This window comes from Strigops habroptila, chromosome 17 (genome assembly GCF_004027225.2).
Source record: "Strigops habroptila isolate Jane chromosome 17, bStrHab1.2.pri, whole genome shotgun sequence".
In the NCBI taxonomy this organism is placed as follows: Eukaryota; Metazoa; Chordata; class Aves; order Psittaciformes; family Psittacidae; genus Strigops; species Strigops habroptila.
Genome location: NC_044293.2, coordinates 3,900,665 through 3,927,613, shown reverse-complemented (window position 1 = coordinate 3,927,613; position 26,949 = coordinate 3,900,665). Strand labels below are relative to the sequence as shown.

At 47.5% G+C, this 26,949-nt stretch overlaps 1 protein-coding gene across 3 annotated transcripts in view; it reads left to right on the top strand.

The window, feature by feature from the left end:
• KIRREL3 (kirre like nephrin family adhesion molecule 3) overlaps nt 1-26,949 on the top strand; it is a 279,213-nt gene that overhangs the window by 186,826 nt on the left and 65,438 nt on the right. For all 3 annotated transcript variants that reach the window (XM_030505450.1, XM_030505451.1, XM_030505449.1), the window contains 2 exons: nt 18,418-18,567; nt 20,304-20,453. In XM_030505450.1, the coding sequence (XP_030361310.1) occupies nt 18,418-18,567; nt 20,304-20,453 (300 nt within the window). The remainder of the gene's footprint in view (nt 1-18,417; nt 18,568-20,303; nt 20,454-26,949) is intronic.

Here is a 26,949-nt window from a genome sequence, read left to right as displayed (position 1 = left end):
TTCCATTTGAGGCTGCAATCATTTGGTTTGCAATTTAGAATAAATGTAAAAGCCCACTTGTGCTTGTGAACGGGTTATTTGTCCTGTTTAAAAGTATCTAATGGGGTGGCTGTCATCTAAGCAAGATACATTTGACCCATTTCAATTTGTTTCCCTTTTAATCTGCTATCTGTTTTCCTGGATCTTTTTCTTTTTTAATAAAAACATGAAGAAGAAAGTAGGCGAGAGAGAGACCAAAGAGGGTGAGAATAGAAGCGTTATAGATCCGGAGTTTATCATAAGCCCAAGTAACTTGAAATCAAGGCTGTTACACTGCAGAAAGCAATAAAAGGAAAACACTATTTGGCGATCGTTTCAAGGGCCAAGTGACTTGTCAATGAGACGCTGCTCTGTTCGACTGCCTCCTAATAGCTTCTCAAAGGGAAGCCGCAGCTCTTGCACGAATGAAGGCTGCGTTGCAGGGAAGGGAGCATTTGGGTCAGTGGAGTGCTGCAGCAGTGATGCTGAGGTGGGTGAAAACCAAGTCAAGACCCCATTTTACTGCTTGGAGAGAAACCAGCTCGGTTGGGTGGCATCAGTGCTGTTTTGGGGGGAAAATGGCTTGTTGAGAGAAGCTGGCTGTGCCTCTGTTCCAAACACCTCCCTGCTTGAATTCCCTTCCTGCTGCCTGCCACTGTTCAGTGAAGGCTTCGTCCTCTCAGAGCACGGCACTGAGATGCAGTGATGTGTTCATGCCACCCAGTAGTGGCCCAGCAAGGAGTTGCTGCCTCAGAGTTGCTTGGATTTATGAGGATACTTCATTTGGACCTTGCAAGTCACGTCTACATCTGTAGCAGCACAGGCTGAGCATGAATCTTCCTTGGCCTTGAGGATAAATCAGAGCCAGCCTCTCTTATCCCTCTAACAAGTGACCTTTCTCCTCTAGCAGATGCCAACACCCTCTGTGCTGCTGAGAAGCTCAAACTTCACTCGGTTCCCTGGCTCAGCAGTGGAAAGGGGCTGTCCTTTGGGACCAGACTTGTAACGTGTTACTTGGTTTAGTTGAAGCAGCATCGAGCTCAAAAGCCCACACACAACTTGAACATCATCTTGAGCATCCCAACATCTTCCTACAGTTTGCCCTCTGAGGCTTTGCATCAGCCCGCAACCTGGGAATGGGATTTCTCCAAAGCTTTGCTCAAAGCTACAGCACCCCTGGCACAAAATCTGCTGGGATCCACTGTGGTGGTGGGTCCCTTATTAGCTGATCTCCTCCGGGATGCAGTGAGGACTTTGCATTGCTAACTCTGCTGTCACCGCTGATGAAGGCAGTGTCTCCTCAGGGCTTGGCAGCTTGGTGAGAGGGAAGCTTGCCTTACCCCAGGCACTGTCACTAGTCTCCCCATGAAGACACAATCACAATTGATTAGGGAAGGCGTCTCCCATCTAAGCTGCATTGATGCTGCTGTTCTTTGTCTGATAAAAGCATTAGGGACTGAAGAGGTAAGTGGATGGAGTGAGCTCCCCAGAAGTTGTTAAAGATGCATTGTTATCAGCAGAGGTCTCATTGATATTTCTGTGGTGCTTTGTGTTTCTGTTAGCTAAACAAGGCAGGGATGCAAGTGAAACCTGAGGAAAAACCAGCATACAAGCTGTCTTTTTGTCTAGTTTCAAGGGCAAACTTTGTCTGGGTTGAGTCAGCTGGAAAAGCGGGTAATGCAGGACCTTGCTGTTGTGATCAGTGCCCCACCACCCTCACAGGGAAGAACATCTGCCTAAGATCTCATCTCAATCTCCCCTCTGTCATGCTAAAGCCATTCCCCCTGGTCCTGTCATTACATGCCCTTGTCAAAAGACCCTCTCTAGATTTCCTGTAGCTCTTCTAGGGTGCTGGAAGCTGCTCTAAGGTCTCCCTGGAGACCTCAGTGGCGAGTCCCGGACATTCATAAGGATGCTGCTGAAGGAAGGATCCCGTGTGCCCTGTGTTCAGGCAGGATAGGAAACACCTCCAGCTTCCTGCTGCTCTCTGCCCTTTTGGAGAGAGGGAGTAGAGTTTCATCCTCATTGCTCCAGTTGTCTGTAGTGCGCCAGAGTGACTCTGCTGGTTGTAAATCTGATGCAAAGCTTGAGAGTTTCATGGCAATGGTGGTGTTGCAGCAGTTAATGGTCTAAGGGTATAATTTTATCTATCGATTGGAGTAGTGGTCCCCTGTGGAAAGCTATTGCTGCGTGGTCTTCAGTAAATGAGTACAATACTTCCTCACTCCCTTAGTGGCATGAGATAATTCAGAAGCTGTTTCTCGTGCTGTTCAGCCTGCAGGTCTGTATGGGAGAATGTAGGATCACGTGGAATCTGTGTTCCCTCCCTTTGCAGGGACTGGAGGGCCTGCTAAAGACACTGTGGGAATCTTAGGTTAATAAACACAGATCAATATCTAGGGTGGGATTTAGAATATCTTGGCTACTTGAATTCCATTGCCCTTGCTCTCCCCTTTGAGTCCCGAATTGTATTTGAAATGAGATGTGCATTGAAGGAACGTGCAAGCTGGTGGGGAAAAAAAACGTCCTGTAAAATGCACCTGAAAAAGGTAGAGATAACCTTAGGTACTTCACCTTACCCTGGTGCCTACCTCCTGGTGTTGCTGTCTCCATCAGGTTGGGGCTGGTTTATTGTTAGAGGTAGGGGGAGCATGGCTTAAAGGAGACACAGGGCTTCTCCCCAAACAGGGTGACTCTGGCTTTCCCATCCCTGTGCTGCCTCCAGGCTGCCCTCACAGTTTATGTTGGAGCCTGTGGTTCTATCGGTATTTCTCCCCTCTCTGCAGAGCTGTTGCTGCAGCCCCAAGGTCTGCTGTTTAATTTCCTCCCTCTGTGCCCGTGGGACCCTGCCAGAGAGGTAGCTGGCAGGCAGTATTTCACTAGCAATGCAGGTCATGCTGTTGACGTGGTGTCCACCAGACCAGAACCTGGACATGCAGGTCTGGCTGTGCCATCAAGTCAAGTTCTGATGATGCCATAAATCCTCCCAGCATAAACTGATAGCATGATTGTGAGGGAGCCTTCAGCTTGTGAAAGTAACTGGAAGCCATTGCTTCCAACAAAGCGATCCAGACTTTGATTTGGGAAGGGGGCAGGAGTGTGAGACTATATCCCCATTGAAAGCTGGAGAAAGGAAGAGCATCTTTTCTGCCATTATGAGGTCTGCTGCAAGGAAACACAGGGTTTGTTCCTTCCAGGTCTGGATCTCCAACCCCTTTCCCCTGGAGGCAAACACATGTGCCTGCTTTCCGCAGGCAGAGCCAGGTCGGAGCCTTACAGGCTGAAGCAATGAAGCAATACTAAGTTACCATCGCTTAGAATATCAATTAAAACCACTGCATCTTGAAGTCCCATGCTGAGGCACACGCTCTGTATTGATAAACAGCCAAGCTTGCCATTAAAATAGCTCTCAAGCCAGCAAAAGCAAGTCAACTGTGCAGTTGTGAGCAGAAACTTGCTGTCGTTAGAGGATTTCCAGCTAAAGTGAGGCTGTGAGGTGGGAGCTGATGTTGTGCCTGTGACACCAGAAGGGTTTCATCTTCACAAGAGAGTCTGTGGCTTTGGTATGATATGAAAAGGCTGAAAGAGTTCTGAAGCTCCGTTCCCTGCTGGTTTCCCTGGGTATCATTAGGTCAAACAATGTCATATCTGCTCTGCAGTCCCAACCTGTATGATGAAGCTCCTTTCTTACAGGAGCAGTGCAAGACAGCTGTAATTCACAGCTATAATGACAAATAGGAAGAAATTGTCTGTTTCAGGCCAACAAAATGAACTTACTCCTGTTTCTCAGTGAAGTGGGTCTTTGGATTTGACTGAAATATACTTTACTGGGTGTTTTGCAGTATCATGCTCTGTTTGGGATGGCATTTCTTAAGCCCTTCTCAAAATCCATTCTTATCATAAGGAAATAATGAAATATTGTTGTCAAGTATCAAGCTGAATGTTGCAAGTCCTGTTCTTTTTCTCCCCGAGTTGTTTGCTGTACCTGGCCAAACCCTACCATCTGTATTCACTAGATAAAACTGAAGTCCATTAGCAGCCTTCAGGGTAAGGTTGATGAAGACAGAAAGAACAGGCATGGTGAAAAAGCTGAAGGATAGGTAGGGAGCTTGGGTGGGGAGTGTGATTGCAATTCCCCTTGGCCAGGCAGCCAACACGACAGTTATTTAGTGCTCAGGGCTGCTAATGTGATCCTTCACAAAGCAGTGAACTTAAACCAGCAACCTGAACAATTGCTTCCAGTGCAGCAGCAATCTCGGGGCCTGTATATACCCTTTTATGCCCAGTATTTACTCCCATAAGTATTTACTCAATCTATAAATGTATTAATGCATTTGGATTGGGCTAATCCAGAGATATAACTTGAGATGGATTTTTTTCTCCCCTTTTGCAAAGAAGAACCTTTTATATAGACAGGGAGAAAGAGAAGCGAAATGTTCAGTGACTAATGATCCTCATCAATATTCATGAGAGATGGTATGCATTTCGAGATGTAAAATAAAGGAAGGAAGAAAGAGAGAAAGGAATTGACTTCTTTAGAAGCTAAATGAAATATTTAAGTTGACCTGGAGATAAGTATGGCAGGTCCTTGTTGCCATCAGCTCCGACCAGGGTTCAATTGAGGAGCTTTCAAGGAGAAGAGGTGCCTATGGAGACGGCATGGCCAGGAGCTATGAGGGTGTTGGCTGGCATGGCAGCACAAGTCTTTGAGGGTGAAGTCCATGATGCAGTACGAATGGGGAGTGAAGCAATCCCTGCCCTGAGAACCCATATCCTAAGCCAGCCGAAGCTGGGGTATAGAACAGCAGCAAGGGTTGGGACTAGTGTGGGCTGTCCCAGGCGAATCCTAGTTTGCAATGTCCCCAGTAGAGCTCCTGTCTCTTCCGTTCCCTGCTGTGAGGTTGCTTGTTTGGGACTTTTAGAGGGTGCAGTGGATATTACTTGAGGCACTTGAGTGCCGTAAGGCTGGGCTTCTGGTGAGAACTGTCCCATCTACAAACATTTGTTTATAGTGGGGGAGCTGATTTGTTCATGTGGAAGATAAGTCTTTATATACTATGCAGTTCCTGGCCTTTTCTGCTCTTTCTCTCCCTTCCTGTCCCTATTTCCCTCCCTGTCCTTGTCTTTGCTGCAGCAGAAAATCCCCCCGAGTGCGCTGAAATTGAAGGTGAAATATTAACAGCCCCAAATACTTGAAAACACAAATACTTGATCCTTCCACACTTCAATCTTTTGTTAGCTGCAATGGGAGGAGAAGGAAAGCCTCTGCAGAGAAAATACCTGAAATATGGGTTTGTCAGAAGGATGTAGCTCTAGACAGGCAGCAGTGACAGCGGAGGATGGAAAGAACCAGGATCTGAATACCCAAATTTACTTGCTGAAAAAGCACAACAGGCCTGGAAGAAAGGCTTCCCCCCATCTCCTCTGCTAAATCCTTCTCCTTTCTTCTTCTGAGAGTCACCCTTGTCTCCCTCCACTTCCAAGGCTGCTCCTTTTCATTTCGGTTCCATCCCTTCCCTCCTCCGAGTGACAGCCGTCCCACCCCCACCAAGGTCGTCTGCCCTTGAGACCATCTTTGATCTGTGCCCTGATAGAAGGGCCGAGTATTGACTTTGGCTTCGGCTTCATTAAGAGGCAGCCTCATTTGTCAACTTGTTTGTTTCAATAGCTGCTTGGGAGACGGCGGCGGCCCGGCCCCTCCTCGCTCAGCCAAGGCATTACTCCAGCATTAACTCCCTTCTCAAGGGTTTGCAGGCAAGGTCGTTGCAGGTGGCCTTGCATAGTCCTCTCCCTCTCATTAATCCATGTCACAAAGGGTTTAAGCAAGGTTAGAGCCAGTCGGTTTGTAGATGGAGACTTGAAGCTCTGAGTGTTGCAAGAAGCTGTGTGTAGGTGCGTTCATATGCAGTGCTCCTGGATGGAAAGGAAGGGCCTGTCTGCTCGGAGACGGGGTCTCATGGTGACATCCTCACAGGAGCTTCTCTAGGGCTGGTTGTAGTGATTGCAAGTAATGAAAATTCATTTCTCTTGTCAGTTGTCATCAGGTAATGTGTCTGCCAATAATAGCTTCTGGTTTTAATGCAGGTGGTCAGATGAGGTTAAACAAGTTACCCAGGCCTTTTTGTTTTTCCCTTTCCTGTCAGTCAGTGAATAATGCACTGACAAGGGGTTGCTTGTAGTGTTTGACCTCTCTAGGAATTACTTGCCTGTGCTGCAGGTCCCCAGGAAGTAGATGAGCTTTAAGGGCCCTTCCAATCCAAACCAGTCTGTGATTCTATGGTCTTTCCCTAGAATCACATGAAGTGATTGAAACGCCAATCATCAGCACACCCATGGTTGTTTAAGGATTGGGAATGGGTTGGCACAACAGCCTTGGGAGGCAGAGAGGTTTCTGGCAATGCAGTATCTCACCCTTTGCTTAGGTTCAGACCAAAGGGCAGAAGCTCTGCTGCTGAGGACAGATGCCTGCAACACCGGGTGCTTCCAAACCTGTCTAACCTTGTGCTAGAGAAGCAGATGAAACCAAAAAGCCAAACTTCCCTGAACTACCAACTGGGCTTCAGTTTCCTGCAGACCTCAGAGTCCCCCTGCCCTAGTGGGGATGGGGCTAGTGATGCTATTTGTTTACTCGTGAGAAATACAGCAGTGTGTGCTGAGCGTTAGAGGGAGCATCAGCCCAGCCATACCATGCCCATGGTAAGGGAAGCAGCTCAAAACCACAAGGCGCCGAAGCCTGGTTGTGCTGCAGGGCTTAAAGCTCCTTCTGGTGCTGGCTGTCCTGAGTAACTCCTCACTCCTGCCAGCAAGGAGGGAGCTTAGGGAAGATGTTCCTGGCTGTTGCCATGGGCGTTTTGCTTCAGCAGATCCCGAGGTAATAAGGCATCAGTAATTGTGCAGCTCCATGTGGGCTGCGATGTGACTGGCACCGGAGCGTGCTGTGGGTCCCTGCTGCCCCGGGAGCGTGGAGCAAAGCCAGGGAGAATACTAACTGCAGTGGTGGGAATGGCCCAGGGATTAGAGAGCAGGTTGTAAGAGGAGAGACTGGAGGAGGTAAATTTATATAGTCTGGAGGAGGCTCAAGGGGAGACACGACCAGAGTCTATAAATACACACAGCAATAGAAACCAAGGGAGGAAATTATTCAGAGGAAGGGAAGACAAGGAGCAGTGCCTGAAGCAAAGGCAAGAAAAGTTTATGCTGGGTCTTGCGTGGAAGGAGATGGGCCTTCAGCATCAGGCATCTGGCCAAGACAGGTACCGCTGCTGCCACCCTGTACTCCCCATCCCCTCTGAAGCCTCACAAAGCTGGTTTCTCTATCTCCTACTGGGCTTTGCTTTGTTCTACAGCAGCCCCACCTCATTTCTTCCCTGCCAGCTATCTCATACGGGTATCCTGCACCGAGCCATCCCAGCAAGCCTTAGAAGGTTTAATAAAACAGATTGAGATGCACTGGGGCTTATGGCTTGACAACTAGTTCCCCTTGGACAAGAACATTTGCCTTCGCTGGGTGACAATGCTTTGAGTCCGCAGCCTTAGGCGCTGTAGCTCATTGCTAGTCATCTCTCCAATGAATAATACAGAGGCCTGAATATTTGTCTGCATACATCTTCCTTTCCTATAGGGTAATTTAATGTTATCTTTGGGCCTCCTGCTCCTGAGATGAAGAGATTACTTCAAACCTGCAGCCCACAACCACAACCATTGGTTTCAAACATCATTAAGTTTCATTATAACAAATAAACACTGCAATGACATTTATAAGTTACCAGAGAGCACAGAAACACAAATATGAAGCAGATAAACTGCATTTGATCCAAATAATTACTGCAGGCAATATCGAGCTTAGGCTGAGCTGGCAGCCGGGTGCCGAGTAATTTATAGGAGTCTGTAAGGCGCTGTGTTGCACATTGCTGCTTAAAAATTATGATGATGGTTATGTGTCTCTCTCTCTAAAGCCTTAAACAGGTTATGTTCCTGCCTTGGGGTGGGAAGGAAGCTTTTCTTTAAGCCAGAAATGGAGGTGGCCCTAAATGTGTGGCTGTTACTACTTTGGGGACTTTCCTGTCCCCATTCCTCAGCATTTTAGCCTAAGCAGGGTCCTATAGTTGAGGTTGGTTGTGCTTGAAGCTGCTAAAAGAGGCCTTATATATACGTGTATATATATATATATATATATATATATATATATAATTTTTTCACCTGTGGATTTCTATCCCCAGCTGTGGACTCATCAGATTTCAAGAGGGGGGAATCCTTGGAGTGAGATTTCCACTGTAAGAGAGTGTAACACTATAATAACTTAATTCCTTTAATTTTTGACTCCCAGCTTTATGCTACCGGCTCTTAACCCTGGTTGAGGAAACCCCTACCAGGAAACCAGATGGAAAAGCATCTCCCTCAAAACCTGAATGCAAAGGGGGTTTGTGTGCGTGTAAATTCTCTCAAAACTTTGGCTCACTGTGTAGGGCCAGGGGTTTGTCTGCTTTGGAGTGAGAGCACATCATCTCCTAAGTGAGCCACATGGAGCTTGTCACGGGATGGAAAGCTTCCGATGTGCTGCAGGCGTAGAGGCTCAACCCAGGAGGGGGCTCAGGAGCAGCTGGGTTTATTGATGAGCATCTCTCATTACCTGCTCATTAACTCAGCAGGCTGGAGCGTGCTAATCTTCTCCTGGACTGGGGTTTTGCACAAGCAAGCCGTTGACTCTGCAGTGAGAAGGAGATAGTAGCAGAACAAAGAGCAGAGTCCGGTGTTTAAATACATCTGAGTCCCCTTCTGACATGTCCCTCCTCCTCCAGCAATACAGCAAAGATACCGCTGAGTCCATTAGCCTGGGGCTTCTACCAAGGGTGCATGTGGGCTGATAAAGCAGTTGCAGGGCTATAAATATTGACTGGACTCATGTTTCATAGAATCACAGAGTGGTTTGTGTTGGAAGGGACCTTAAAGCTCATCCAGTTCCAACCCCCTGCCATGGGCAGAGACTCCTTCCACTAGAGCAGGTTGCTCCAAGCCCCTGTGTCCAACCTGGCCTTGAACACTGCCAGGGATGGGGCAGCCACAGCTTCTCTGGGCACCCTGTGCCAGCGCCTCACCATGTTTCCTCTCATTTTTCATGGCTGTTGGCTTCGTGGGATAAAAGCAAGTCGAAAACAGGAGCCAGTTGTTGTAGGCAATGGTGCAGGTCACTGGCCTCCTTTGTGATGGTTGAGCAATGGATAGATGCATCTTCTAGGCATTTCTCTGGGTCTGTGGATGCAGTACAGCAATGTTTTCCAGGGGATTCAGCTGTTATTAGGCCTTCATGTGTAGATAGCTTTTGAGCACCTTCCTCGGGTAGCGAGGATGGGCATGAGTGTGAAACATCTCCTGCTCAGCCAATGATCTGCTCCCTGTCTGTTCATTTTAGCATCTCTTACCTCCTCCTGTCTTGCCCCCGCCACCTTTTTCTTGTGCATTGCACATGCTTGACTTTAGGCTGTTCTTCAGAATAATTTGTTTTAACTCGAAATATGAATCTTGCATGTAAAAAAGGAAGTGCACATATTTACAATCATTTCCGCTTGGAAAAATCCAAACAAACAACAATTACAGCAGAAACCTGCTCATTCTCATTCCCCTTCATCTTCAGACCTGGTAATTCATGCGACACAACCTGAAGCAATCTCACCCTGCTTCTTAGCTCAGCTAAATAGGGAGCTGGAGCGAGTCTTCAGCCTTGGTGCATCATAGAATGGTTTGGGTTAGAAGGGACCTTAAAGATCGTCTAGTTCCAATCATGGATTCGTAATACCACATACCCTAGAAGAAATGTGGTCAGTGTTTCATGCAGACAGTGGCCTCTCAATGTTTGGGGGTAAGAGTAAGATTTGTTCTTGTGTTTCTCTACCTCGATACATGCGGTTATTTTGAGAAGCAGCAGAGCCTTTCAGTAGGTTTAGGATTAAATATCTGCATTTCTGTTCTGAAATGAGCCTTCATTTTCTTTCAGCCTCGAGAAAAGAAGGCTTCAGGGAGGCCTTAGAGCAGCTTCAGTGCCTAAAGGGGCCAGCAAGAAACCTGGAGAGGGGTTTTGTAGGGACAAGGGGGTTGGAACTGGATGAGGTTTAAGGTCCCTTCCAACCCAAACCAGTCTGTGATTCTATGATCTCTCTCTGTGCCTCAAAGCAAGCGATAGCATAGTCTGAAAGTTAAGGATGGAAGTGAAACACTGTGCGACCCAAGGTGAGCTCTTTGGTCTGATTTTCCACCCTGTGGACTGCACAACTTCCAGTTGCTCTGGGAGCAGAGCCAGACTTTGAAATCTCTAAATCTTTTGTGAAATGCATTATTCATCCTTGTTTTCCTGTGGATGAGTGTCCTGCGTGCCCTCTAACTCAAAGATGAGCTGAGATTTATAGAGCTGCCCCAATCTGGGAACAAAGGGTGGGGTAAGGGGATGCATCCAGATGGAATGTAATCCAGGGCTGTGGAAGGTCACAAGGGTTAAAATCCTTTAGGATTTTATCCAGGAGACTGCTCAATAACTTGAACATCAGCTGTTATTTCAGGAGGAACTCTTCCCTTACCTCCATTGGGAGTTACAGTGGGTAGATTTACATCCCAGGAGTGTCTGTGCAAGGCTCCTAGAGCTGAAGACCCACCGACCTCTTTCTGAGCACCTTCTGCCAGCTACAGATAGTTCCCATTGGAAAAGCATTTGTAGGTGCCATGGCTGGAGTCACTGGAGCATCCCCTCCTCTTCAGCCCATCAGCCTGGCCATGGTAGAGCTGTGTCGGGACAGCTACACCTTGACAGAGAGCAAATGGTAATTCATTATCCTGCGACAGGTTCCTTGGCAGTGCTGATGACAAAGTGTTTCTTAGAGTCACTGGCAATTTTCAGGGGGAGCTGGAGGCTCCAGGAGGATTGATGTGAGGAAATCTATTCCCCTCCGCTCACAAGAGCGAAGCATCGCACATGTCAAGCAAGGGATGCTGATCGGTGCCATGCCCATAGGTTCCAAATAGCTTGTGGTGCTGTTGCCCTTGTTTCTAGGAAGAGCAGGCATCACCCCTGTATCCCAAGCAGCCTCAGCAGGAGGCTTGGAGCCTGTAGCTCACCTTGGTCACAATCTTGAGGTACCTGCAGCAACCCAGGCTTTAGGATGAGGCCACAGCCCTTGCCTAAGGTGCAGGGAAGCACACACACCTCCTCTGCCAGTCATTAGCTTTAGTAACACAATGAGTTTTCCTCCTGTTCTCCTCTACAAAGCCTCATCTACCTCCCTGCTGCAAGAGCAAACCCTCATGTGCTGAACACCACCTCATTCAGCTTGCTGCTTCTATCTCCAACCAGGAATCGTCCTCTGTGTCCCAGAGCTCCTCTCATTGTTTTCCTGCCTCTGTCAGCTTGCCTAATAGACGATAATGCTGCAAGCTTGTCTTTCTCTGGGCAGCAGGTACACATGAGGGTGTTAAAGCAGTTCAGCCAGGAGCCATCCATTGAAGTGGAATATTCAGTGCAATCCAGTCTGTAAGGTCTCTTGAACACTGCTTTTTGGGGACAGATTAGTTTTGATTCCTTGGTGCAGTGCATTAGTTGGTTTTCTATTGGTGCAGCTAACAGGTATTTAATCTCACCAGAGGTAATTCTCGAAGCTGGTTCAGGGAGGAGGTTGCTAATAAATATCCCACAGTAAGTATACTCTTACACCTTCCCCAATTGGTAGCTAATAACCGAGCAGACGATGACATTTAAGCCCTTTCTGCATGGCTGATCAAACTACTCACAGTGACTTTGAAATCAGTGCTGGGATTTCATATGGGTATCAAAGCGAGTGGAACACTTGAGGGTTCAGATCTCTCGCCTGTGTGACTAATAGACAAAAAGATTTCTAAAAGGTCTAATATCTTATTCAAAATTTCCTTGTCTCCCATTTGAAGCTGCTTAGTGGACACAGTGGGATGCTGATGTTTCTTCTCTAAGCAGCATTAGGAAAATGTCAGCCATTGTTGCAGTGTGAGGCTTGCTCGGAGCTGGTGCGTGGCCCAGAGGCCAAGCTGAAGAGCAGATACCTTCAATTCAGCTCTGACTGTTGGCACTGCTTTTCCTGGGGTGGTCCCTGCACCCAGGATCATTTTGGCTCTGGTTTCATAGAAATGCAGCCCACTTCTTCCCCTCCATAGCTGCGTAGCTAGCTGGTTCATAGAATCTTTGAATGGTTTGTGTTGGAAGGGACCTTAAAGCTCATCCAGCTCCAACCCCCTGCCATGGGCAGGGACACCTTCCACTAGAGCAGGTTGCTCCAAGCCCCTGTGTCCAACCTGGCCTTGAACACTGCCAGGGCTGGGGCAGCCACAGCTTCTCTGGGCACCCAGTGCCAAATAAATTGATGGGGACTGCCAGGCTTTGGTTGTTGGGATGCTTCAAGGGGAAGGTAGGTCCCATTTTCCCCAACATTTGCAAGGAAGGAGCTGAGCTCCCTGCTTCACGCTAGGAGAGGGGATGCACTCAGTGCAAGCTGGTCAGTGAGAACCAGGCTGCCACTTGCCTTTGCATACAGCTGCTTCATTCCTTGACTGAAGGGTGTTGTGCTTTTCCATTTCAAATGGAATAATTCAGAAGCATTGAGCACACAGAAGCCACATGAGCTGGATTTACGTAGTCAAACTAAAAAAGGCCAAACTGACATTTTTGTTCAAATGGACTTTATTTTTTTCCCCCCAAGGAAACAAAATAAAATAACAGAAAGCTTATGCAAGGGCTGAACTCAAACTACCTTTCCTTTTTCTTCCATGAAGCTGAAAGGAAGTACATGATGTATCAGCAACAAGTGACCTTCCCTCGGGGATGCTGCTCCATGTCTCCCACTGCAGGCAGCATTGCTGGTGTGATTCATCTGCTCCTATCTGGGAAGCCAGAGGTCTTTTTCTTCTCCTGAGGTGCAGGAAAAGCTTGCCCTCATCTTTGTCTATGCTCCTGGGGACACTTGGATGTCCCTTTCCTTTCTGTTCCATGCGCACGCAACTTCAGGGATGGTCTGGGTGGCATTTCTTACTGCGGAGGCAACTGGGAAGCAGGTAGCGAGCGGCTGTGCTGCCCGCATGCTCTTCCCTGTTTGCTCCGTGCTTCCCCAATGACTGACAATTCCAGGGAGTGTTGTAAATAATGTAAAGCTTTTGTCTGCTCGCTTTTCCTCATCATCTAAAAATCAATGTGGGCATGGGTTTTTAAGCGCAATGGGCCTTATGCAGGGAGCTCATTGTCCTTGGTTTGGAGAAGACAAGACCCCTTTGAGCACTGAGAACCAGCCCATTTGTCACAGGATTGATAGTTGAAGCCACATGGAGTGGTGCAGAGACAAGCCCTCATCTGTGGGGAAGGCGTGGGCATGCAGCCATCCCCACCCTCCCTTCCCAGTCCCATCCATGGACAAGAGATGACTCTATCTCCAGGCATCACATAATGAGAAACCAACCCTGAGCTGGATTTAACTCAGCCATAATTTTACATGGGGCACTCAGTAATGTCTGCTTGGTCTGGAGGGGAGCGCTTCTAGGATGGTGTGTAGGCTTCAGTTATCACACAGCAGCCCCCTTGATCACCCTTCTATTGCACATTGTGCCAGCTCTGAGCCGGGGGAAGGATTAGCTCTCTCTATCAAGGGCCAAGGAAAACGTCCCACCACTCGTAATCACTGCGCCTTTCATTCCTGAACAGTAATATTTTTACAAGGAGCTTCATATCCTTTCCTCGACTAAAAGGACTAATTCTTTTCAGAACACAATGGAAATTCAAAACTCCACTTACATAAAAGGAGCCACGGTGTCTCCATTTCTAATGAGTCATTGTTCCCTCTTTAAGTCCCTTGCTTCTTACTACAATACTCACTTCTCCTGGGTAATGAAAATTTAACTATCTGCTGTTCCCGGTTGCCTCTTGTCTTCTTGCAGCAAGTTGTCTGCAGACAGGCTGCTTTTTACACAGGAGGCTGCAAGCTGAAATCATTCAGACAGGAACTCATGCAAACAGATTTCAGTCTTCAGAGAGCTTTGAAAATCCAGTCATCAGCTCAGGCTTTGGCAATGGAAGGAGCTTCAGGGTGCCACTGTGCCACAGATGCCCCGTGTGACCTTGGCAGTGTCGTTGTGGAGGTGCTTCCCACTGTTTTCTGGGTTGTAAATTGGGATTTTTGGTCCTTCTCACCATCCATGGGTGGTGGGGCTTCTCTGAAAAGGAATGCTGGTGGCGTGATTTCCCTTGGAAGTCACAAACATAATAGAGTCCCAGCCTTTTTTTGAAAGAACAAGGCAACATTACAGAGAAACACTGAAAACCAGGAGCCACAGGTGCAAAATCCATTAAGGAAACATAAAGACTTCTAAAGTGGTTCTCTCTTCTTTTTTTCCCCTCCTTTTTTTCCTTACACTTTTATGACATGTTTATGACTTCATAAGGCTCCTGCCTGTGATATTTGAAAGCAGGGTTAACGTTATCGCCTGCTCACTGTTTGCGGTGCCTCCTTTGTTCTCCTGTTTTGTTCCTGCCGTTTAGGATCCCAATAGCTGTGAGAGATGCCCCCACTTTTTGTCTTGGAGAGACTTCCCCCAGGAAGATAGGGATTGCAGGGCCAGGGAATGGGTCACACACTCTGCTGGCAGTGTAAATAGCTCCTCGGGAAGCAAAGCAAAGGCAGCAACCAGGAGAAGATGAGGCTCTGAGATCAAGAGCCTCTCGCGCTTTCTCTGACATCAAAGCCCTCCTCTACAATCGTGGGTCAACCTGCAGCTGACAACCTGCATTCAGCAGAAGGGCAGCTTGAGAGTGCAGATAGGACTTGGCCATCAGGCTGGAACGTGGCCAAGAGGCATGGTTAGCATCTCATTTACATAGCCATTTGCTTTTAAAAGGGAAAGAAATCAACAATGAACTCAGAGCCCTGATATTTGCTGCTGTGTGGTCTCCTCTGATCTCCTCTCTGCTGGATCAAGAGTATGGATGCTCTGAGGGGCCAGAGTTGGTGCATCAGTCTAGTGGAAGGTGTCCTTGCCCATGGCAGGGGCTTAAACTAGATGAGCTTTAAGGCCCTTTCCAACCTAATCATTCCATGATTGTATGATTTGGAAGGTCAGCTTATAGTTAAAACCATATTTTTTTGGCTAACACCCTATTTACTGGAAAGGAAGGGAATGGGAGTGTTCTGGTTGACCAACAGCACCTCATGTGATCAGTATAGTGCTTGTTTTAGTTTGGTTTGTTGGAGTCAAACCACCCTGCTTTGAAATCAAAGCACTCTTTTGTAATAATGTTGTAAATGTTCATAGGAAAAATACCCATTTGACGTGTTTCAGCCCATTTTCTTGTAGCGGAAAGCGCTCAACCTGCACTTGTAAATCACCTTCTCCCAATCTCCCCATTTCCAGTTATTTTCTGTCAAGTATCTTATCTCCCTTAAAACTTTTCTGCAAATTACTTGTTCCTTTGACATTAAGACATAAGACGGCTGAAAGCTGCAACGTGGACGGGCCTCTGATCTTCCAAACCCAGTTAAACCCAGTAATCAGCTTTAAGCTGATTTGAGCTCTGCCTTCAATGCTTCCTAAATTTTCTTTGCTTCTTTTTTATCTGTGATTTAGGGAGCGATGATCCTGCTGTGGAGCAGGGACTGGGCCAGGTAATGCTCTTAAGGTCCTTCCCCCATCTCTCCTCTCCTGTAACTGAGTCTGAGCCTTTGTAGCTGAGATGGAGCCTTAGACCAAAAACAAAGAGATGGTTTCAAGTGACAGCTTTTCCCACTGAGCAAAGAGAGGGAAGGAAAAGACAGGCAGCATATGCCATATTTTCCTCTGATTTCCCACAGCCATCAGCTGCTCTCTAAAACAAATCAGGAAATAAGAAAACCCCACCCCAAACTAACCCGAAAAAGGGCTTCATTTCTAAGAGCAATTACTAAACAAAGCCTCTGCTTAATGGCCGTTTTCAGAGGGCATGGACACCACTTTCTGCTTCTGCTTTCTCCTGATGACTCTTGTAGCTCCCAGCTGACAACCTGATAATTCTCAGCGATGAAATAATCTCCCTGGGTTATTGCAGCGTTCCAGTGCTGTCCCTGCTTGCCTTGAGAATTGTCAGGATTATGGAGAGAGCTGTGAAAACACAGTTAGCGGGTGGAAAACATGTAATAAAAAGAAACCGAACAACAAAGCAAAATGCTCACTTTTTTCCTGTTTCCTTCCCTAATTTTCTCTCTCATCCCTGCTTTTCCCTAATGGTGCTTGTCCTCTGTGAGTCCGAATAAAATACAGAGCTGATTGAATGTTCCCTTTGCAACCAAGTTTCTAAATCTCAGTTTGGCATAGCCAGGGTTTCTGCTGCTATCAGAGGCCACGGTGACTTCCAATGAGTCTTTCCTAGCAGAAAGAACTGGAATCTCCCTTGTAATAAACCTTTTGTGTGTGCAGCACTGCACCAAGAGCCGCCACTGTGTTTCTTTGGAGCGCTTGTGATGAAAATCAGATTTCCTTGCAAATATAGGTGTGCTGGGAGAGCCTAGACCTTGGAAATACCTGGGAATATGGTCCTCAGGGTGTGTCTGGTGCTGCAGAGAGGTTTGCAAAGATAGGACAAAGGGTAATGGGTTCAAACTTAAACAGGGGAAGTTCAGGTTGGATATAAGGAAGAAGTTCTTTACCGTGACAGTGGTGAGGCACTGGCACAGGTTGCCCAAAGAAGTGATAAATGCTCCATCCCTGGCAGTGTTCAAGGTCAGGTTGGACGGAGTCTTGGGTGACATGTCTAGTGTGTGGTGTCCCTGCCCATGGCAGGGGCTTGGAACTGGATGATCTCAAGGTCCTTTCCAATCCTAACTATTCTATGATTTCAGCAAGGCTTTTTAACCTGCTGTATGTAAACCAGTAGCAATCTAGAAAGGATGGCTGTGCTCTACCCTGGGGCATCTTTAGGTGTCTAAGAGCAAGTTTAAATTAAGCTACACTAAATTAAATTGGAATAGAAGTGTTCACATGGGGGTATACAATGGTTTAAGTCAGAAGATGATTGAGCTTTGTAACTCTGTCCTGTAGGCAAGGCCTGACAACTCATTTGGAAACAAGTTTAGTTGCGAGAACTTGTGTCACACTTAACCTTGGTTTAGGATTAATCATCAATCAATGATTAAACTGAATTAATGTAAATTAGGATTGAATTGATTTTGGGAGGTTCACAAGGAGACTGTCCTGGTTTAACAAATTGATTTTAAAGAGGAATTTTTTCTTCAGCCTGGTATGATCCTGTGTATTGAACTGACATTCAGCTGAGGGGTGGGGGCTTTTGATGTTGTGCCTGGTGCAAGGTGATAATTCACACACAGCAAGGCTCCTGAGCTGTAGAACCCCTCGGGTAACGCAGCGAGACACAATCCGGTCGTTCCGCCTTGCTCCCAGCTCCTCATTTTTCAGATCTCTCTTATATGCAGAGTAAGAGCAAGATGTTAAAAGTGTTGGGTGCTCGACCCAAAGGACCCTGCTCACAAGGTGTCCAGGTATCAGCCAATCAGCCTGAAATGGCTTTGCTTTTAGAACCTTTCACCATCCCGCTGTGGCACTAAGCACATGTGGTAGCTTGTAGCACAGGGAGCCATCTCCCTAAGATATCCCAGAGGTATATTTGGGTGCTTTGGCATCGTTTCGTGTTGGTGTTAGAATGCTCTCCACAGAAGAGGTGCTCCAGTCCTCGGAGCATCTCCGTGGCCTCCTCTGGACTCGCTCCAACAGCTCCACGTCCCTCTTGTGTTGTTGCCCCAGAGCTGGACACGGGACTGCGGGGGGGGGGGTCTCATGAGAAGGATTTAACCCTTTCAATGTTTTTCAATTGTGGCAATGCCAAGGAATGATGATGTATTTCAAAGCGTGAAAGTAAAACATTATGAATTATGTGGCTGCCACATCCCTGGCAGTGTTCAAGGCCAGGTTGGACAGGGCTTGGAGCAACCTGCTCTAGTGGAAGGTGTCCTTGTGAGGTTGGGGCTGAATGAGCTGTAAGGTCCCTTCCAACCCAAACCAGCCTGGGATTCTATGATTAGGCGTAATCAAAATATGACTGCTGCCTCGAAGCATGCTGCTTCTCTAGCTGTTGATCCTGATGGCTAAAACACTAGCACCACAGTCTGGAATAAAATAGGTAGAGGAAATGCCTGGCACCTCTTTGCTGTATCATTTTTTCCCCCAGCAAAGAAAAGCATTGCACATATTTGTCTGAATGTATGAAGGGGCAATAAGTAACCACATAATTAAGAGCTGCAGAACCCAACCTCGGATTTGTGCTGCGTCAGGAGCATCTTGTGCTGATGCATCCCAACATATCACATGGAAAACCACCAGAGAACTGAACTCCTCTTCCTATTGTGTTCCCCTCTCCAGGTCAAGCATCCTCATTCACGCAGCAGCCCCAGGACCAAGTGGTGATTGCTGGGCAGCCCGTGACGCTGCTGTGCGCCATCCCTGAGTACAATGGCATTGTGCTGTGGATTAAAGATGGGCTCGCCCTCGGTGTCGGACGGGACCTCTCCAGTAAGTCGGGATAATACCCTACCTAAAGATGATAAATAGAGTTATCCCTGCCCAACGGCGCAGGTGCAGCCACAATATTTGGAGGCTGATGAGTGCTTTCACTTCAATTACAAATCCCTCCAGCTAGCTCAAACATGAGCATTAAAACTTGGAATGAACAGAACTCTCTTCGTTCTCGCTCAAACCCAAACAGTTGGTTTCCCGCAGGTGTAACCTGACCCTTTGGAAAGCATTGCTTTTGTTTTGGTTGACTTCAGGAAAGGAATGTTGTGTTTCCAAAACACAGCCTGAAAGTGTTTGTAGACGTTGGAAGTGCTTGTTTTGACACTCGCAAAAAAGGAAACAAAAGTCTCTGCTTGCAGAGGCTTTGCATAAATGTGTTTATTGAAGCCCAGCGGAGATGACAAGAACTTGTGGCTTCCTTCAACTGTGCTTCTGGCAGTTACGGTCTGGTAACAAAATTCCTCAGACTTCTTGTTCCTTAATCCCACGTGTGCATTGGGATTGAGGGTTTGGTGCAACTCTGAAACGATAGTGAAGGGGTTATACAGTTCATTCTATATATTTTGCTGGAAAATACTGATTTTTTAGTTAAATACTTCACATCACTAAGGGAGAGCATTTGCTTGAGTGTCAGAAACCTGGGAGGGCTCTGAGCCCTTCAGCCTTGTCCCCTGAGCACAGCAGAGGTTGTACATGTGTGACATTACCTCTGCTCAACTTCGGCATAGCACAGAGAAGGTTTTCCTCCAAGTCAAGCAGCAGCATTCAGACACCAGGGAAGGATTGGTGTTTCGCAGCCTCCAGGGATCACGCTCTTCTCTAAAGTGCAATGTCTGCTTTATCTTGTCCTCTTTTTTCTCTTTAATACATATAATTACTCATTTCTCAGACCTGCCTGAGCAAGCAGTCCCCTCTTCAACTGGTTTTCCAAGCTCCATGCTGCAACTTCTACATATATTAGAGAGCTGAGCTTTCCATGCAAGACCTTGTAACACGAATGGGTGACAACAGCTTCACTGCAGTATGTAGCTCGTGTGAATGACTTCCACAATTAACAGAGCTGGGGCTGCTTTAAGCAAGAAGAGCTGCCAGCTCGCATGATACCAGCTCAGCCAGTGATCTCATTAGCTAAATACAAACAAACCCATCATTTGTATTTCTTGCGGTTCAGGAGAGCAAATCCTGCTGTTGATAGCTGGGGAAACAACAAAAACACAAGTGTGCCAAGCTGCCTGCGTTATGCAGCACATTAATCATCAGCACCAAGAGGGATGGGGTGATGGCAGCTCTTCCTTCTGTGCTGCTTCAGATGTCTCAAAACACAGGGCAGGCTGGGCAGAGTTGGTGGTACCCACACAGAGCCCTGCCCAACCATCACACAGACCTAATAGTGGAGGTGCTCCAGGGTTTCACCACAAGCACATGCACAGCTGACTGAAGGAGTTAAGGCAATTCCATGATAGGTCTTAGAGAAGCAGAAGGTGGTGGGTTTCCTGGTGGGAAGGGCTCACCCCTTTTCCTAGGGGTTTCAGTAATTACTCCTTCATCAGCTCTTTCTTTTTGAACTCTTCAGGCAAAACCTGCAGTCTGCTTCATAGAATCATAGAATGGTTTGGGTTGGAAAGGACCTTAAAGCTCATCTGGTTCCATGAGCTTTCACTGAAGGGATTATACTCTACATCCTCAGGCTTACGGGTCCTGCTGCCTCCTGACTCATGCCTTTTGTTCTGCAGGTTACCCACGCTACCTGGTCGTAGGAGACCATCTGTCTGGACAGCATCACTTGAAAATCCTGAGAGCTGATCTCCAAGATGATGCTGTCTATGAATGCCAGGCTATCCAAGCAGCCATCCGATCCAGACCTGCCCGGCTGACTGTTCTTGGTGAGTCTCATCTCCTCATCATGTTGGAGGTTATTTGCCTCTTGGTTTTTGTGCTCACAGTCACACCAAGTTGCTTTGTGAGAGAAAATGTTTTGTTGCTAAATCAAGAGGACTGGAAATCAATCCACCGTGCTGCATCTTGATCCTGAGAAGGGTAGTGAAGGAAGCTGTTTAGGGAGTATGGCCATTGTGGGATGAGTAACAGAGGCACAGAATGTTTGATACTTCTGCTCTGCAAATATACGTGCTGGTTGAAGAGTGTATGTGCATAAATTTAGGGACATGAAGAGTGCTGGTGCCATCAGTGTGATATGTGTTATCCTTGCTGCAGTGCCCTTCGGCAGTAGGACCAGGAGGACTCTACCTCTTGAGGAAAGGCTGGTTTCCCTACAGTCTATTTTCACACCTAGGCTTTATCATCCTGTGTTTCTCAGTAATTAATCTTTTCCTTGAGCAACACAGGGGGATGTGTCGGGATTACGAACAGGAGATGGCTCCCGACATCTCCTAAAGACCCTTTTTGAGTGGCAGAAGGCAGACTAGCACTGGCAAAGGTGAAGGGCTTCTGGCAAAGTGATCTGGAGTGCTGGGAAAAGGCAGGCTGCATCCGTATGACTTCCCAGAATGGATGTGGCTTAGGGGAAGTTAATGGAAATGGTATCTTTCTGGAAAAGCTTGGGCAAAAACCGGTCTGTATTGATATGTCCTGAACCTCTGCAAGCCGTGTCACCTTCCCCTCCTTCACCTGGGCTCCCTCCTGCTGTCACAAAGGCAGAGTACATTGCTGGAGCCAGACAAAAGAAATAATGTTATTTAATTAGAGCTAAAGATTTCAAACCTAATTTAGTCCCAGGGCGCAGGGGTGTGCGTCAGAGCTCAGAGCCGCTGCAGAGCGTTGATTGAGCAGAGTGATGCTTTTATGGATCAAAAGGAAATCGTTATTATCTTTGGGGTTATGGAATGTGTTGAATAGATGGTAGTTAATGTTTATGTGAATATACATGGTAGTTGCTAATTGGTACATTTACCTAAGATGTTCAGCAACTTGTATTTGCAGAGTGTTTTCCTTTTAGGAAAATTAAAGTTACAGTGCATTCAACTTAAGGTAAATCGATGAGAAAATGAGGCTTTGCAACCCGTCTGTAGCATGTTTTTCACTTTAGATGTATTTATGCAGATGTTCTGGAGGAATTTAAGGCTGGTTGGGGAGGCAGGCACCATTGGAAAGGGGCTTGGAGGGTCAGTAGCAGTCAGCAGCTCACACTTTGATACCTTTGTAGTGGGATGGCGTGTCCAGCTGCTCTGGAGTGTGGTCCGTGTTTTAGCCAGCCCAATGGAGGGGAATAGAATTGGCATGTTAAGAGGTGACACCTCCAACCGTATGTCAAAAGCTGGCGCTTGTGAATCCGACTTGATAAGCTTGCTTTAGTCATGAGCTAAGCAGCCATCACCAGTGGGACATGGGTCTCCCCATAGATGTTGGAGGAGTTCTGGGGAACCCCATCCCGCTCTATCACACCCCAACCTTGTCTCCGGAAAATACCTTCCCTGTTTCTTATACATCTGTCGGAGCTGCCTTGTCCATTCTTGCCAGTTTTTCCACTTCCTTGGTATCAAGAAATCCCCTAATGCTTCCCAATTCAGTTTCCAACTGCTGTCATTCATGTCAAACATCAGCTTTATGGGGCTGATGCCTCCTACTTCCCTGCTCAGAGGCAGAGCTACACCGTATTTTAATTAAATATTTAAGGTTTTGTCACATTGTTTTCAAATCTACATGGTTAAATGGAGTGGAACAGATCATTCCATAGCCTTGAAAGTCCAAACATTCAGATAGATGAGCCTATTAATGTCATCAGCATCAGGGAAAATCTCGCATTTGTAGTCTCAGGGATAATTATTGCTCGGGAACTCGGCTCACCCATCCCAAAAAAGCTGAAGGATCTCTTCACCTTCCCTCCTATCATAGCCCAGACCGTCCAGGGAAGGAGTCACTGAGCTGATCAGATGGGATTTGGGACATACGGAGGCATCCATGTTTTCTGCAAGCAGGAGATGTCAGGACACCAGTCAGCAGGGGAGCCCAAGCAAGGCAGGCTTTGGGAAGCCACTGGAGGGCTGTTTGCTACCTGGTACATCTTTTAACGGCAGGGCTTCTTAATTTATGATGTGTTTAACTAAGCTGGGGTATTAATTAACTAAAGTAAGAGCCTGATTAGGACTTGGAGAGATTTGAAAATAAAATCAGACAGCGATGGAGTGGAATTGCAAAGCAAACACTTCGGCTGTAACCACCGGAGAGTTCCCTCCAGTCTTCCATCAAAGCTGGAAGCAGGGAGGGCAAATACAAGAGATTATATAGCCACCAGATGTGTGTTGTTAAAATATGCTTCTGCCAGCCCATGTTGTTGAAGGAACCAGAGGGCTGGCTTGTGGATCCTACTGCACCCGCGGGAGCAGGAGGGAAAGGGAAGCCCCGCAGCCAAGCTGGGAATTGCAGGCACATTAATTAGTGTTGAGTTCCCACATCACAGAGGCAGCCAAGTGAGGAGAAACCTTGAAGAGAACATTGGCATCCCCGGGAGGGAGGAGAGGGGATGGAAAGAGGGAGTACAGGCTGTCTGCACTGATCTGCTGGTGGCATTGCAAAGCCTTAGTGGTGTCCTGAGTCTAGGTTGAGAAGAGCATGTGGACAACGAGGTGGTGAGGAAGCTGGGTGGTAGCATGGTTGGCAGGAGCATCCCAAGGCTGTCCTGGTCTCTGCTCCTCCCCAGCAGGAGATGTGATGCCTCCAGCCCTGCCTTGTACAGGCGAACTCCTGTACTTCACTAGCTCTGCAGCTCCGCACAGGGAAAGGGTCAGTTCCAGAGGGATGATGGTGGGAACCCAGTGACAACCGGGAAAAAGGGACCATGGGGGTGTGAGGAGGAGGGCAGAGGAGCTGCTTTCAGAGACTTCAGGTGAATAATTGATAGCTAATTAACTTGTACATTCACCTTTTACAATCTAATTCCCTGCCTCTTCCCCCTCCACGGCCTCTTCTAATATTAGCTCAGCCTTCATGTGTGTCCCATTAGAAATAAAGCTTTCTTTAATCAACATGAATTATTTAACGCTACAGATTAAGTTAATTTGAAGTGAGAACTCCTGTCTTTTAAGATTGCACGAGCCAGGGACGGGAGAAGAGGAAGGTCACCTCGATGTCAAGTGTATTCACATTCAATCACAACCCTTTCCCTCATTTCACTTTTATTCCAATCCCCTTTCTAGCCAAGTCTTCCCAGTCCTCCCCTGCAGAGCAAAGTAAGCTATTTCCATCACCAAAATGATCGCTGGCAGCTTGAGACATCTGTGTTTCCCATCTGTGTTTTCCAGCAAACCCTCTTTGGAGGGTTTGATAGGAAATAAAAAGGTTATGGCCTTGGAAAGGCTGGTTTTCAATGTTTGTTTGTAAAATATACACTAGGTGATGCTCCAAATCCAGAAACAGTTCAGCTTGGGACCGTCTCAAGTATTTTTCCATACTTTTTAACTTCTGAATGCAAAATACAACCTAACAGAAAAAGAAGTGATGGAAATGTCATTTTCTTCCACACCACCTCTTCTCCTTGAAAACGTTTGGGTCTTCACAAAGCTGCATCTTCTGCTGGGAATATTTTCAGTAGTAAAATAGCAACTGGGTCTATTGGGAATAAAACAGAAACATCAAACAATCGAGCACAAATCCCAGATAACCTAAATATTTGATGTCATGTCTGAGCAGCTTAAGTTTACAGCGCTCTGAGCCGGCTTCTTCTGATAGCACAGGGTGGGTGGGTTCCCTTGCTAGCATCCCTGCGTGGCTCCTGCGGTGGGAAGGTACCTCCACAGGCTAGACCATACCCAGCCAGGCAAACCCATGGTCTGGGAGGTGCTTGGTGCTGTACAAACTCAAGGTGAAAGGCAGCCTCTGCCTGGTGTAGTCTGTAGCTAGGTCAAAGAGAGGTACCACATGCTAAAAGCTCAGATGTAGATGGGTCCTCCCAAGCTGGGTTTCGCTGGGAAGTGCTCTTCTTCCCCCATTTTGGAGGGATTGGCCTGGCCTGGAGGGAGGAGGAAGGCCAAGCAGCATTCATGTGAGCTCCTTTCTCCTTACTTTGAAGCAAAACTGTTTCACTTACATCCCCATTAAGTGCATCTTAGCTGGCTGCATGGTGCTGGGTTGAAATGCTGTGTGGGGCATGCCCAGCACCCTCAGGCTCTGCCCACCTTGATGCTGGAGAACAATTTCCAATCACATAAAGACGGGATGAGGAAAGCTAAGAATGGGGTTTGTTTCACATTTCAGATACACCCGCCCTTCTGCTGCCCTTCTGTGCTGTTGTAGGGCTGCTGAGATGGAGCTCAGTGTGCCCAGTTGCTGTTTAAATGGGAAAAGCCCACTGTTCAACCAGGAAATATATATATATAATCAAATTCATATATATATATATCATCAAATGCATTAAGAATGATCAATATATTCCTTCCTGGCAGGACAGGGCTGTATCTGAGCAGCGACTGGTGTTGAATCACACAGAGGGAAGTTCACTACAGAGATGCTGCCTCCACTCCCCCAAACCCTGGTCCCATGTTGCTGGCTCACACCATCTCTCAGTGGTCTTGCAAGATTCATGTTCTCTGAAAGCCCGGGGCCCCAGGGTTAGGTGATACCAGCAGGTTTTGCTTGTTCTGTCGGTAAATTAATGGTGAGCTGTCGGCACCTCAGAGCCAGGCTTGAATGCTGAAGGAAGATTTGTGTGCCTGGAAGCCCGTCTGTTTGCTTTGAGCTGTATCACTTGGTCTGCCACCTCTCCCATCAAACTTCTTCATGCTTATACTCTGAGTTGCAGCAGCATTCCCAGCTGAATGCTGAAGACTGAAGGACCACAGAGTAAATAGGAAGAAACACGGTTAGAAATGATTAATGTTGGGGTTCTTGCGCTGATCTGTGATTTCTTGTCTCGATGCAGGGAGGGCCTGACCCACGTTTTTATCAAATACGAAGCATTTGGCTTCTCTGTGCGGAGTCTGCTGGTCTGCACCGAGCTGACGGATGCATAGCACATAGAGCTGATAAAAACCCTTCCCAGTTCTCTGTCATCCCTTCAGTGCAGTGGTGGCTGCATCCCTTTACCCCTTCCTAGCCCCCCCTGCTGCTCTGCCTACCTCCCTACCCCTCACACAGTGAGCAATTACTCCCAATTCAGATGGCTGTGAAGTTGCCTTGAGATCATAGAATACTTTAGGTTAGAAAGGACCTTCGAATGTCATCTAGTCCTGCAATGAGCAGGGACATCTTCAACTAGATCAGGTTGCTCAGAACCACATCCAGCCTTGAATGTCCCCAGGGAAAACAATGGGGGGGTGCTTGCTGTGTGTCAAAATCCCTCCATCCTGCCATGCTCATAGCTTGTATTGCGCCTCCTGCTCCGGGCACCAACCTCAGCATCTCATCCCTAAATCCGTCATCCAGCATCAAACTGCTCCTGTTCCATGCAGTGGACAGCGGACATTATTCTGCTTTATGCCCTTTTGGATAGCTGACACCTCACGTTCTGCAAAATCTCTCTTTGCTTTGCACGCCTACGTGTGTTTCTCCCTCTTGTCAGTCTAGACAAACCTCCCTCATCTGTATCCTACCCTGTATTGGCATTACACACACTTGCAGCAGCTCCTTTTGTGCCTCTCCCGCGTGCATGCACGGGTGCAGTATGGATTGCAGCGCTGCGCTCGGTGCCTGCTCAGCCGGGGATCCATCACCGCTGGGAACTTGGTGGGTTGTTAGTGGCCTGACAACAGTATTGACTCCCCCTCCCCTTGTCTGCTGGCAGAGAAGAATGAGGCCCTCGAAGCGTGGCATCACCTGAGTGACAGCCCCTGCTTTCTTATCGATCCCCCCTAATGAAGAATGAAGCCAGGGCTCGGCAGGGGCAGAGGAAATGCTTTTGGGAGGGGATGTGTAAAGCGGCTGTTGAGGAGGTGGAGGCTGCCCACCCACCCTGGTTCTCTGCTTGGGCCAGCCTGCAGGGATGTTTTCTTGGCGCTGAGCTTTGCCAGGTTGCTTTTTGCAAGTCTTGCATTACCTCCCCTCCAATAAGCATTGCAGCCAGAGTTCAGGCTTCCTCGCACAGCTCCCGCTCACAACCAGCCTCCTCCCCATGCCACTGTGGAGAAAGGGTTGGGAAAACCTGCGATGAATCTCTCTTCTTGTTACAAATCCATTGCAGTGCTGTCTGTTCATGGCATTTCAAAGTAGCATTTGATTTTGATGCATGTGTGGCATGATGTTAGGACGGGGATGGGTTTGGGATCCCTTTTATCATAGAATCACAGGGTGATTTGCACTGAAAGGGACCTTAAAGCTCATCTAGTTCCATGGGGCAGGGACACCTTCCACTATAACAGGTTGCTCCAAGCCCCATCCAACCTGGCCTTGAACACTATCAGGGATGGGGCATCAGTGCAGCAATAATCC